Raw genomic sequence first — 13851 nt, 5'->3', positions numbered from 1 at the left:
TATTATAGGCTATATAAGTGCCGGTAATGACGGTATTGAAACTGATACCGGTGCTATTTTAAGATCCCGCGGTATCCGATATTACCGTAATACCGCCCAACCCTAATGTCCGATTCAATGATCTATGCTAAGCTATGCTAAAAGTGGTACCCCCAGACCCGGAGATCAGCTGAATGGATTCGAAAACGGTAAAACTCACGGAGTATCCCTTTAACTAAAAAAAAATTAAGGTTCTGCCATGGCTATCCCAATCCCCTGACCTGAACCCTAGCAAACTGAAGAGGAAAGTATATCAACAAGGACTAGGGAATTTGAAGGATCTGGAGAGATTCTTTATGGAGGAATGGCCTCTCATCTGTTATCTTAGCAAAAGGAGGTTGCAAAAAGTATTGAATAAAAGGGTGCCATTAATTGTGGCCAATTAGAGAATGTTTCATAATGAGATTTTACCCCTTTTTTCAATTGTTTTACTTCAACGAAAGGTTTAATTTTTGCCAATTTTTAAAAAATAAAAGATCAAAAGGATTAACACTGCGAATCTATTTTCACAGGCTTCTTAGTTCATATTTACCAAAAGCAGCCCTATACTAAATATTCATACTTTACAGGGTGATTTCTGCTGATTTCTGGTCAGATGTTAAACACAGATTGAAAAATGTCAACTCACAAGCTAGATGCATGTAACACAATACATAACCACAGGTTATGATTAACAGCACCAAGAATAGTTAAATATTTGCTTAGAAATGGATAACCATTAGGGGTTTATATTCTATATTCAAATGTTGGTGAATGTTTGTCCAAGCACAGCACAACAGGCACGCTCCAGTCTGCAGGCTTGGAGAAGAGATGGACTTCAGGATGCAGCCCCCCCCCCCCCCCCCCCCCATTTCCGCCATTATGCTTGGATTAATTGAGACAAATGCCACAGAGAAACGTCAGATAGCTGAGCCTGAAAACAATTAGACTGAGGCATGGGACTGTGAGGTTAATGATTCACTACTGAGAGCGAAAGACAAGTCGCACTCATTAGCCACGGTCCAACTCAGTCCAATCCCGACCGCAAACATGCAAACACACACACAATAGAAAATAGAAAGTGCACACATTACGAGATGACAAATCACCTGCACACAGAAGCACATAGCCAGAGCTGCTGACAGCTTAACTACAGAGTTTATCTTCACCTATGATAATAAATCACTATCCATGTCCACAGCTGGCACTGGATGAGTGGATGAAAGTGTGGCACAGTTATAAAACTAAAGTATTTACGCCATAAAGCAACTGAGCGCATGCTATATTAAAAATACAGTAAAAGTCCCCTATGAATCACTCCCAGGCAGAAATACAAAAAAATATGTTTGTTGGTAAATTAAATGTTCTATTTACATACATTTCAAATTAGGAATAAAATTAAGCTTAAATCATGCACACACAAAAACTGGGGTTTAGGGTCTATTTAACAACAAATCCTGGAAAAAAAACTGGGTAACACTTTATTTTACAGTATCCTTATTACATATGTTACATGTACTTACCATAGTAGTAACAGTAATTTATGTACAATTACATGCAATTAACCCTCAACCAAATCCTAATCCTACCCTAACCCTAGAGTAAGTACATGTAGTTGCTTAATATTACTCAGTACTTAAAGGTATAGCGGAGGATTTTCTTTTTTCGGGTGGATCATCAAGACTATTGGTCCTCCTAAGTGTCAATCATTCTGGTGATATGTTTACGTAAGGCCGTCGTACTGCTCGTGCACACGATTCACACGATGGCGTGCGCTCAAAACACAGGTTGGGCTTCCCAATGATGCCTCAGTCGCGAAGTTTCTACTTGACAGGTAAAGTTTGGCATGCTATTTGGAGAAATCCATTTAAAATCACTGCTAGTAAAAGTTAAGCTATGATTAGCTCGTGCATGCTCTCTTGTGCACACATTTAATAGGCGTTCCCTTTCGGGAGCAGGTAGTGTTGCGCATGTGCATTTTTTCAAAAAGTGGAGAGGGCGGATCTTCTCTAAAATTTGGGAAAATCCTCCGCTATACCTTTAAATATATAATTACACTTGTAACAATGACACATTAAAATAAAGTGTAACCAAAAACATTTTACACGTTTAAAACAGTTTACTCAAAATTATTAAGTGGAGCAGCTGTTTTTCAAAATTGATAATAATAATAATAATAATAATAATAACCTCTTATGTTCACAAAGGCTGCATTTAATAGTAAATAAATAGCCAATGCCTCTATGGAAAACTCTACAGACACACAAAACAAAAACATGTTTGACTTGGATCAAGAAAAATCGTTTTGAATGGCAAGACATTTCAGATCTACTGTAAAACCATCAGCTCTGACATTTAACAAAAAATAAGCACAATTTCCATGAGTAAAGAAATGAATGATCTGAATGATCTGAATGAATAATGTCACTGGTCATTTATTGTCTAAGGTTGCATTTACACCGGCACAAAAAAAAAATCTGATTTTTTTACTCACATCCAACACAGATCAGAATCGTTGTGAACGAGAGCAGACTTTTTAGCATCCGTTCTGAGCCATATTCCAGCCAGAAGCACTCAGGAGCACAGAAACAGGTTGTCAACCTCTACCCCATGATTTTTGTGAATAAAACAGCTTTGCTACTAAAAGCTGCATTATCTTTCTCAGCGACGTGGTGATATAACTTTGCTGTTTTTGTAATTAAACTCACATCTTCACTATTAATGTATATCTTTCTCTCTTGTTAATTCATTTGAATTCATTCAAATAAATGTAATATCACAGCACTACTTTATTTCACGTCAGAATTCTAGATCTACCAAACCATAGATTAAATAAAACGAAAAAGTGCTGCAAACATTCATATGACTTGACAAATTATACATGCTGGCAAGTGAATTATTATAAATAATTTTGTTAACACTTTAGTTTAGGGTCCATGTTGCGTGTGGGTATAATATTGAACCGTTAGTGTGTGTGATTTATTTCTTTTGAGTTCGTAGGTGGAGTTTTGAGAAGGGGTTTTCCCTGCACCGCGGAAGTGAAGTGACGTCATGGGAGTTCCTGCTATTTAAGCCGTGACGGTGTTGATGTCTCTCTCTCTCCGCCTCTCTCGCCTGATTGCCAGCTGGGGGTTTCTCACCTTGTGGCGAGTTCACTCTCGCTTCGCCTCGCCATGCTGGAGCGATCCTTACAATTGTTTTTCTGATTCTATTTTATTCTTTAAAACCAGGTAGTGGTTGTTATTTATTTAGTACAGCGAAGGTAAGCAGTTGCCCGGAAGATTCACCCGTTACAGTTCTTTTCGGGAGCTAGGTAAGAACTCTCCTGGAACAATAGGTGTAGTTAAGGGTTCCTGTTTTCTCGTAGCTGCCCTACCTGTGTTTGTTGATTTATGATTTCTGTTTGACCATCTCTTGAGGTGCTTTATTATCCTCTCATTAAAGCTTATGGCGTGGTTAACGTCAGAAACGCTACCTAATCGTCTGTGATTTTTGATATGTTCGGTCCTTGTCTTTTGTGTGTTTTGAAAGAGCCAAATTAGATTAAGGGCCGTAACAGTCCAACTCTCACTATTATCTAGTCTGGCTATCAGTATTTTCCACTGCACAAGAGGCGTGATCAACGGGCATAGTTCAAATGACTTTGTACGCAATTGGATAGTCCTTCAACCTTCAGTCAGACCAACGATCCAGGTGACATATTTTACAGCGAAAACTCCAGGCAGGAAACGTGTCATCAAACATGTTGGTTTGCAGTATTGATCAGCGGTTTGCAGAAGCAGCAATGGCATCGAGAGTGCGTGACTCAAAACCATGAAAGTGAGTGGTATTTACACCCACTCGAGCGATTTGTTTGCTAAACTAAAGAAGCCATTGAGCATTGTCGAGAGGTTAAAAGGAATTGGATTGGATTAAACCTGCGCCAGGTGGATAAGCCAGTTTGTGATTGGTCCCCGCAAATTTGTAACAGAAGCAGGATAGAAGAATGTACAGGTTTACCCAGTCTAACTATTAACTAGTGTGATAGAAATTTTACATTTAGATGTGTTTTTACTTTTAGAAGTGTACAACTTGTATTAACATCTGTCACTTTATTTTTACTCATAAGCATTTGAAGAAATATATTCATATAAGCTAAAGCACGTTATTAAAGATATGTAATCAAGTTTAGAAAAGCATAAGTTAAGACAAGCTTGCAGGGACAAAATGTTCTGAGTTATAGGAGACTAAGAGTACTCAAGTGACCTACTGTTGGACTTCGAGTGTGAAAGTATGTGCGTAGCTTCAGATCAAAATAAAGATAGACAAAAGGTGTGAATTTTGAGCAGCAGCTGAAAACAGGAACTTTTATGTAGGCATGATATTGTTCTGTCTAGATATAATTTATGCCAGACCAAGATTTTGAACAAGATATTGCCTTTTAAGGTAAACGAATGATGAAGCCTAACCAGGATGTGTTTTGTGTATATAAGCTGGGCAAAAAGCAGAAGGCGGGGCCTTCCCATACCAGATGCGTTCTGTATGTGAATGTCAATTTCTTGCAAGAAATAAAGATCTTTATAACCTTTGAAATCTCCAGCTGTCTTCCAATTATTACAAAAAGTTGAGGAGAGAATTTCCACCACACTAGTTGCTTATCAGCATGCATATTACTACAATACTGGCTGTTTATTAGTACTTATAAAGCACATATTAATTCCTTATTCTGCATGACCATATTCAACATCCCTTAATCCGACTAAATACCTAAACTTAACAACTACCTAACTAACTATTAATAAGCAGTAATTATGAGTTTGAGGCAAAAGTCATAGTTAATAGTGAGAATTGGACCCTAATCTAAAGTATGACCATAATTTTAGGAGGGCTAAGAAGACTATTCTAGACTTACTTTTCTGTATTAGTCATCGTGAGCATTTGTCAGACGAAAGTGAAAACAGACCACGAAAGACTTAAGAAAATGATAGCATGACTTTTGACTCACCTTGTGGCAAATCTCTGTCTTGACTTCTTTGACAGCTCGTTCTGAGAAAACACACCCACAGGTTTGCAGGTAGAAAAACCTCAAAGAAAGAAACACACTGCGATGAAAACACAAGAGCCATCTCAAGGAAACAGGAAAACGTCAAAACAGGAAAACAAAAACAGTTGCTTCGAATTTAAAGAAGCATCTATAGTTATTGTTTTTGTGTATGTCATGTCAATAACCACAAGGAACAAGTATAACAATTTTACTGTGTTGCACTTCAGTCACATTTTAAAATGTCCCACTTTAAAATGTATGTTATTAGATATATCAATACCAAGAAAAATATCAAACCGAGTAATCTTTGTTTTTAAGAAACAGCACAAATTGGTGTCGAAAGTATGACCAAAATCTTCTATCATGGTGTAAGTATCGGTAATATCACAGTAACAGTATAAATCACATTAGTTATTAAATATTAATCACATTAATATAATATTAAATCAAATATAGCTAGAAACAGGGTCATTATACCAATATTGTCATTATACCAATATTTCAGTAGTCAATAAAATTATATTTTAACAGCCATTAGCTAACATTATCTCACAATGAGAAATCTATATTTTTTTTACAGCATTTATTATTTTTTGTTCATGTTAGGGTGCATTAACTTATGTAAACAGATACAACTTTTGATTTTAATAATGAGTTAGCAAATGCTGAAATGTTAATAAATGCTGTTGTTCACAGTTCATGTTAATGTAGTTATCTAATTAACTAATTAATATAAAGCATTCGTTCTGAGAAAAGCTCTAGCCGCATTAGTTTTAGATGACATTCGCTTTGATATTTTCAGTAACACTTTACAATAAGGTTAAATTTGTTAACATTAGTTTATACGTCAGGTGTCATGATCTAACAATAAACAATACTTGTACTGCATTTATTTAATAACCTTCTACATAACATATACCAATACATTTTTAACAGTTGTGTAAATTAACACTGGTTAATGCACTATTAAATGAACATGAATTAACAACGGACACTGGTATATTTTAAACTTATATTATTTTAGATTAACAAATGCTGTAAAAATTGTTCTGTTTTATTTCACGACACCTAATGCATCAACTAATGTTAACCAATTTAACATATTGTAAAGTTTTAGTGCATTTAATAATATTTAATAGGAGTGCACCGATGTATCAGCCAATAATTGGTATCGCCTGTCTAAAGCAAGTATTTTCAGTATCGATCGTTTAAAAAAAACAGGTGATGATCATACATGCATAGTATACATCCGGGTTCGACATTAACGCCTTTACTCGGACAAGCGAATGACCGATTTACTTGTCCGAAAGACAAGCACGGGGCAAGGCTTAATGTCGAGCCCTGAAAGATGATCGCTGCTATCAAAAGAAGATTCAGTTGCATTGTGGTTGAAGTCGACAGCAGCCACTGAGCTGAACGGATGTGGCCTTACTTGTGTTTTCCATTCATTTCCAGTCCCACCACAGGACAGATGAACATGGCGAGGTTCATGTCTTCATAACAGTCCCCTTTAATGTTCCTTCTCTCGCCCTCCCACGCGGAGTTATCAGTGAGATTCAGCTCCTTCACGTCCTGTGAAACACACCAGGATTATTATAGTTAACCTTTGAATCTCTGATAGGGGATTTACACCTAATTTTGCCCTACCTATTGTATATTAAAGGGGTGGTAAAATGCCCTTTTCACAAGATGTAAAATAAGTCTCTGATGTCCCCAGAGTGTGTGTGTGTGAAGATTTAGCTCAAAATACCCCACAGATATTTTTATACAGCATGTTAAAATCGTCACTTTTTGAGGGTAAAAAAAAAAAAAAAAAAACTTTTTGTGTCTGTCCCTTTAAATGCAAATGAGCTGCTGCTCCCGGCACAGGGGGGCGGAGCTTCAACAGCTTGTGTCCTTTTACCTCACACACACATGCACTGAACATTTCAAAACTTTCAGCCTTTTACGTTCAAACCGGAGTCAGACAATGATGGAGAGACTCAAGAAGAAGTGACAACATGTAGAAGCAACAGGACATTTCTGAATGGTTAGTTGAAGAATTTATGCAGCTGATGTGGAGTTAACTATCTTCTAGTCATTGATTAGCATATTCTGTCATGATAATCTGTGTTCCCGAGGGCGGGGTTTATGTAAATTGTAGGGTTGGTGATGTCACTAAACATGGAGGAATGTGGTGTAGTCTCGACCAGCCGTTTGTTGTAGTCCTTAAAAAACAGTTTCTTTAAAAGCAAATATCTCTCTTTGCTTTGAACTTTGAGCGTTGGAACTTTGCAGATGTTATGATCAAACAGCAACATTACACACTAACTAAAGTTAGAAAAGTGAAATCATAATAAACCACCCCTTTAAAAAGCTCCCCATACCCTGCATGTGCAGTGGTGTAAATGCACAATTTTGGTGTCATTTAGCAAGAAAACCTTTGAAATTACTTAAAACACTGCTGAAAATTATACATATTATTGTATGTTGCCTGACCAACAAAAGGCGCTTTTGAGTTTTTTGTTCTGAATTCGGTCTCTGAAAGTGTATAACTATGTGCTCTAGCAAACTCTAGTTTCCAGCATGTGGAAGAAATGTTGTATGCAATAGGGGTTGAACAGACTAATCGACTTAAAAAAAATTTAAATCGATTGAAATGCCTGAAATGTACAATGAGATTAAAAGCAACTCCTTTTCTAGTACTACCAATATGTAGGATTTTTGTAATAAAATATTCTTTCACTTTCACAGTGTGATATATTTCATGTATTTGTGTGTATTTAAATTATCCCAAATGTTCCCAAGGATTTGTAAATCCAGAGAAATTCCAGTTTTAAATAATGGCTCGTCCCTTGTCATTGTCGGCTATCAATGACGTGATAATATCCCCAAATTCAACTGAAAATGCAACAGAATCCCTCACAACAGCACAAATCTGCAAAAAAGGTGTTGTCTCAAGCACATACTAGTAATTACCCAATACCTAAACTTAACAACTACCCTAATAACTATTAATAAGCAGTAATTAGGAGTTTATTGAAGCAAAAGTCATAGTTAGGCTAGTTAATAGTGAGAATTGGACCCTTATCAAAAGTGTGACCAAAATTAAAATAGAAAATATATGTATTAACCGGTAACAATGAAAAATACTACTACAGCATTTATAAATCTTAGCTAATGTCAATCTTAATTTTTTAAGATCAAAAGTTAGGCCTATCGGTTTAACATTCGCTAAATGCACTAGTGTGAACTAACATGAATATGATTTTCTTAATTAACTAACATTAACAAAGGTTAATAAAAGCTGTAAAAAATATCTTACTCTTTATTAGGTCATGTTAGTTAACTAAATGTTAACAAATGAGACCTTATTCGGCTTATGCAAAGTGTTTTTAAAAAGAAACCCATCATCAATGATACTATAATAACACTGAAACACACGTGTGGAGGCGCATCGCCCGATGAAAAGCTTATTTTCACAGCCGGTCATTGATCATTTGTCAGTGTGTACCGACCTTGATGCCACGAATGTGCGTCACAACCTCAGTGTTCGGCCTCTCCGCTGATTTATCCAGCAAGTACTCAATGATCGCATCTTTATTATACAGTCTGGGGGGAGAAAAAACACTTTACTTAAAATTGCTTTACTATTTATTAACACTATAGTAACAAGGTTTTGGCAGAAATATTATAAGTACATACTAAACAATGCAGAGTAAAAAAAAAAAAAAGGTACCATAATTTCACACTGATTTAGGTGTCACAGATTAAATTCTGCAGAGAATGGATTTAAATGTGGTAAAATCTTATTGGTTGCTGAAAGACGCTTATTCAAAATAAAAATTCAAATCCTATTGAAAACTGTGGGGCTTTTTCGTGAGGATCCATCCATGGCTTGACCTGTGGTTACTCAGATCTTATTTCAGATACCACATTTAAAACAAAGGCTGGTTTGTATGCAAGAATGATGGCCAATCTTTATAACAGAGGTTATGTAAGGTAGAATGTCATTAGCGGTCCAAATAAATCCCAACAAAGGTAATCATCATGACATTAAGCAGAGGTCTTGAAGGTTTTAATTTGCGGTAATGCCCATCGGATGATAATTCTGTTATGCATTCATCCTGCGTATTACTTGTATTTTTTTTCGAGGCCACATGATGCCAAAAAACCTTAAACAACTGCTTTAACTGGCTGTACTTAAAGGGATATTTCACCGCTGGAAAGATGAATGTGTATTTAAATTGGGTCATTTATGTAGTAGAAATGTGAAATTATTTTAGTAAGTTGGTGCCTTCTAGACTGAGAAAAGCCAGAAAAAGTGTTTTTGGCTCATGTCGATGAAAGACAACAACTCCCAGAATGCACTTGCTTCGTTGCCCTACGAGGCCACTCCCAAGCCACGCCTACCGGTTACAGAGGGCAGTATCGGAAGAAATGATACAACTAGGCTACTAGTCGACTCGAGACTGAAAAGACGGTTGCTGAGTCCCAATTCGCATACTATCCGTCCCAAATAGTATGCGAAACTAGAATTAGTACGTCCCAAATCGTAGTATGTTGAAATGAGTATGGTCTACTATTTCCGGTTAGAATTCGAAGTGCAGATCAACAGTGATGGGAATAACGGCGTTATAAATAAACGGCGTTACTAACGGCGTTATTTTTTTCAGTAACGAGTAATCAAACTAATTACTGCTTCCTCTATTACAACGCCGTTACCGTTACTGTCAATAAAAATGCGGCGTTACAGTTGAGCTCACTGAAGCGGTTTTCATCCGAGTAGGCTCTCTCTCAGCCATAGGAGCTGCAAAGTTTTTTCTCTGGTGTGTGAGTGTTTATGAGGCGCCGGACTGGACAAAAGCGAGGCGAATGCCGCGAGCGCGCTCGACAGTGCGCGAGAGAGACCGAATGTGTCCGAGAACGCGCTCGACAGTGCGCGAGAGAGACCGAATGTGTCCGAGCATAAATACTTTATTTATAAATAAATTACACATTTCAGCATTAGAATAATATATGTAGCATATTGGTATCATATGCAATGTTTTAATTAGTTTATATAACATAAACTCCAAAATAACCTGCAGGGAACGTTCAAACATATGTGTTTGACGGTTGTGAACACGTGCGGCAAACATGACTAGAATTTGGCTAAAATAAATAACCTCTGATGATGACGTTCTCTGTAGGTTATAAAAATAAACACACAAAAGATTATATTGTATTATTATTATTTTTGATACATTGTTCAGTATTATATTGAGAGCACTTTTTGTTAAACTTACTATTGTGAGGAAGAAAATACTTCAAGTAGGCTATGAATGTGTATGAATATTTTTATAAGGCTACTATTTATTTATTTTTGGTACATTTCTTAAGAAGCATGATTTATTTTTAGACTTATTTGTTGGCCAGTTTTGGTCTGTGCAATAAATATTAAAAGTTCTAAACCATCTATTATTTTTTTGTTCCACTATAGTAATGATAATATTTTAATATTTAAGTTAATCGGTGTCTCTCATATTGTCCCACAGCAACATTAAAATAGTGTAGATTAGTGTACAATGTTTAATAATAATAAGATGTTCTATTTAGTGTCCATTTCATTCATGTAACATTTCATATTGGGGGTATCCAAGAAATTTCTTATATTTAAACCTTTTTTTTTTTTTTTTTTTTTTTTAAGTAACGCAATATAGTTACTTTCCCTAGTAATTAGTTACTTTTGTAATGATGTAATTCAGTTACTAACGCAGTTACTTTTTGTGAGAAGTAACTAGTAACTATAACTAATTACTTTTTTAAGTAACTTACCCAACACTGCAGATCAATGCACACTCTAACGGCTAATATTGCCCACAACCCATTGCGTGCGGGAGGGAGGAGCTTTGTGGTGATGGTGGTGATGTAAACATGGCAGCCGGTGTGGTGAACAATCGAGTCCGACTGAAGAGATGAGTCAGAGCTGCGTCAATAGCAGAGGAGAAAGACTGCGAAATTTAAAAATACGACTGTATTTTTTTACACACCGGATGCGGAAGCGGAGATACGCCCTCAGTTTTTAAGTGTAAGAATTCAAATGTTTAACCCCAATTAAAGTTATATTTTATTGTCCCGTAATATAATGGGTTTATGTTGTGCCAAAAAAATTATTTATCTTGTAGGGTAAATAAAAAGGCTCTAGTACAGTGTCATGCAAGTGTCTTTTTTTATGTATTTCTTTTGATGTTTCTGTCTTAGATTTATACCTTGCTATAAACCCTTATGAAAGGAAACACCTTTTACTACACTAACCATAGTTTAACCACACTGACTTATTTGTAGTAATACTGTGGCTGTACAAATGTTAACTTTATCAGTCCAACCAAAGAAACATGGTTACTACACTTTTACTATAGTAAAAGCATGGTTCATTTTCATCGGGGTATTTTTGAGTATTATACTGCTACATAAAGTATAAAATACGTTAAACAATAGTTATACTATAAACTTTAAATATTTTAACTCAGAAAATAAGTAGTTTTCGTCACACACATTGCACATGAACGTCAGACCCAGCCGCCTCACAAACGACCTGCGTTTGGTTGCTCTACGACGACGCCCTGCTTCACTCCTCAATTTGGTAAAACACATTGTAAATGTATTGTGGAAAAAAAGATGGGAATAGTAAATAAAATTATATTGGACATATAAGAATGAATGTAATGTAAAATGTTTTGTTAACAGTCGCGGTGTGCGTAACTAGGCGACCACGTTCTCGTTCACGTTGCATGACGTCATCGAAGTATGTCCCAGAACGTGCATACTCTTTTGCTACACACTCAAAAGTATGTACTTTTTCCTCACAAAAAAAGTACATACTTTTAGGTCGTAGTATAAGTAGGCGAATTGGGACTCAGCCGGTGTTTTATGGTGAGATCCCCCTATGGGCGGGTTGAAGACATGCGGGACGAGCTCCTCCTACTGGCTGGAGTCTCTCGCCTCTGGACAAAAGAGCCTCTGATGAGCTGAATGACGATTTTTGTGTCATCTGAGGTTTTTTTCCAGACACTCAATCCAGAAATCTCTCATCTCAGGGGGACGTGAGGGAGGGAAGCACAGTCATTCGAAAACACTACCGGGTTTCTACTGATACAAAGCGTAATGCTAAACGGTGAAGTACCCCTTTAAGCACACACACAAGTAAAACATGAAGATAAATGAATCGGTACCTGCCCAGGTCACAGGCGACTATAGGCCGCTTCAGCTTCTCCTGACTCAACGCACAGTATTTCCATTTGGCAGCGAGTTCTGCATTTTTATCGACCTGTAAAACACAAGTTCGGATTTATTAGCCATAATACTACTAGAAATTAAAGATGTCTGATTTATGAGGGGCCATAAATAAAATGACACAAACAACATAATTCAGAATGAGATTTACAAATATTAACGGCACTCACAAAAAGCCTTAATACAGACTCTATAAATGAATGTTGTGAAGTTTTTGAGCTAAAACTAATCATGTTTACAAGTATTCAATTCCAAATGTTATACAAAGTTACATAATTTGGTAACACTTCACGTGAACTAACAATTAATCTCAAATGCATTTTTAAGATTAATGGTTGTATTACAAACTAACATGAACATTTATATTAAGTAACATTAACAAATGTATATATGCTGTAAAAATATAATGCTCATTGTTAGTCAAATGCATTAACTTATGTTGACATGAAACATAGTAAAATGATACTGATAATATTCAATATTTATACTTCAATATTTAACATTAAACATAATATTTGATTTGTGTGAATCTATTTTTGTGTAAAATGTTACATTTATTTGTGAACCTCGTTGAATTTATTGGCATGTTGTTCAGTATCTGTAACTTTGTAAGGGTTTATAAATGTAAATAAATAACACCATAGTTACGTATTTTAATATTTATGACGGTACTGTTGCGTTTCCATACTCATAAATCAAGTTATTTAAACTATACTGTAAGAAATGCCATTGTACTATATGGCAATACTAATGTCATGATACTGACATTCATGTAACATTACCATAATATAAACATCACTTACAAAAATATTATACGGTAGTATTATTGTGTATTTCAAAATACTACAGTATGTATAGTGTGTTTGTTAGTATGTATGTAGCTTAAGAAAATATAAAAGTTTAAAGTCAACTCACTAGCTATAGCCAAGTCGTGCTACAAAGCTACATGCTAATATCATGAGGTTTATTGACGAATAATCGAGCGTGTAAAGCAAGTTTTTTACCTTTTCAACCTTTTTCGGTCCTTTAACTAGTTCGTGTCTTTTGGGAATGGTTCCGCCGTCGCATCCCATGTTGAAAATACGATTAAAACGGTTTTACTGAGAGAACTCTATGGCTGAAGCTAAAAGAGTAACTGTAAACAACCGAGGAGCTTCAGTGAGGAGCGTCAGCTGTGAGTTTCCGTTTGTTTTTCAGATACCGCCGCCTAGAGGGCGGTTTAAAAAGTGCACTTCAGTTGCATGTTGATCTAAACACACACCACTTGATGACGCTAGAGGGTCGAGATCAAATCACATGGCGGGAAAGGAAATGACGAAAGCGATCTTTGAGTTCAGAAAGAGTTATATTACCTAGTTTGGATTGACATAATCATTGCCTTTAATATAATGTCATGCAGCTGATAATGGCATAAGGAATAAAAATAGGTTTCATATCCTTGTGCAACTGGGATAAAAAACAAAGAGTTAAATGACTACATTCATGAGCTAAAGAATAACAATAGGCCTAACACACTGATAGCACACAGACGTCTATTTCTTTCATCTAGAAGATGT

The 13851-nt window shown here is 36.1% G+C and overlaps 1 protein-coding gene across 1 annotated transcript in view; it reads right to left on the bottom strand.

Moving 5' to 3' along the window:
- The window catches only part of rtf2 (replication termination factor 2), a 45419-nt gene extending 31916 nt beyond the window's left edge, over positions 1 to 13503 (bottom strand). Inside the window, exons 1-5 of the mRNA XM_084425432.1 lie at positions 13300 to 13503; positions 12235 to 12329; positions 8539 to 8632; positions 6474 to 6613; positions 5003 to 5081 (exon numbers count right to left, since the gene is read on the bottom strand). Of these exons, the coding sequence (XP_084281558.1) occupies positions 5003 to 5081; positions 6474 to 6613; positions 8539 to 8632; positions 12235 to 12329; positions 13300 to 13368 (477 nt within the window). The 5' untranslated portion in view covers positions 13369 to 13503. The remainder of the gene's footprint in view (positions 1 to 5002; positions 5082 to 6473; positions 6614 to 8538; positions 8633 to 12234; positions 12330 to 13299) is intronic.
- Positions 13504 to 13851: the final 348 nt, after the last annotated feature.

Source organism: Rutilus rutilus (genome assembly GCF_951802725.1).
Source record: "Rutilus rutilus genome assembly, chromosome: 12".
Classification (NCBI taxonomy): Eukaryota; Metazoa; Chordata; class Actinopteri; order Cypriniformes; family Leuciscidae; genus Rutilus; species Rutilus rutilus.
Note: the sequence above shows the minus strand (reverse complement) of the source record. Positions and strands in the feature narration are given on the sequence as shown.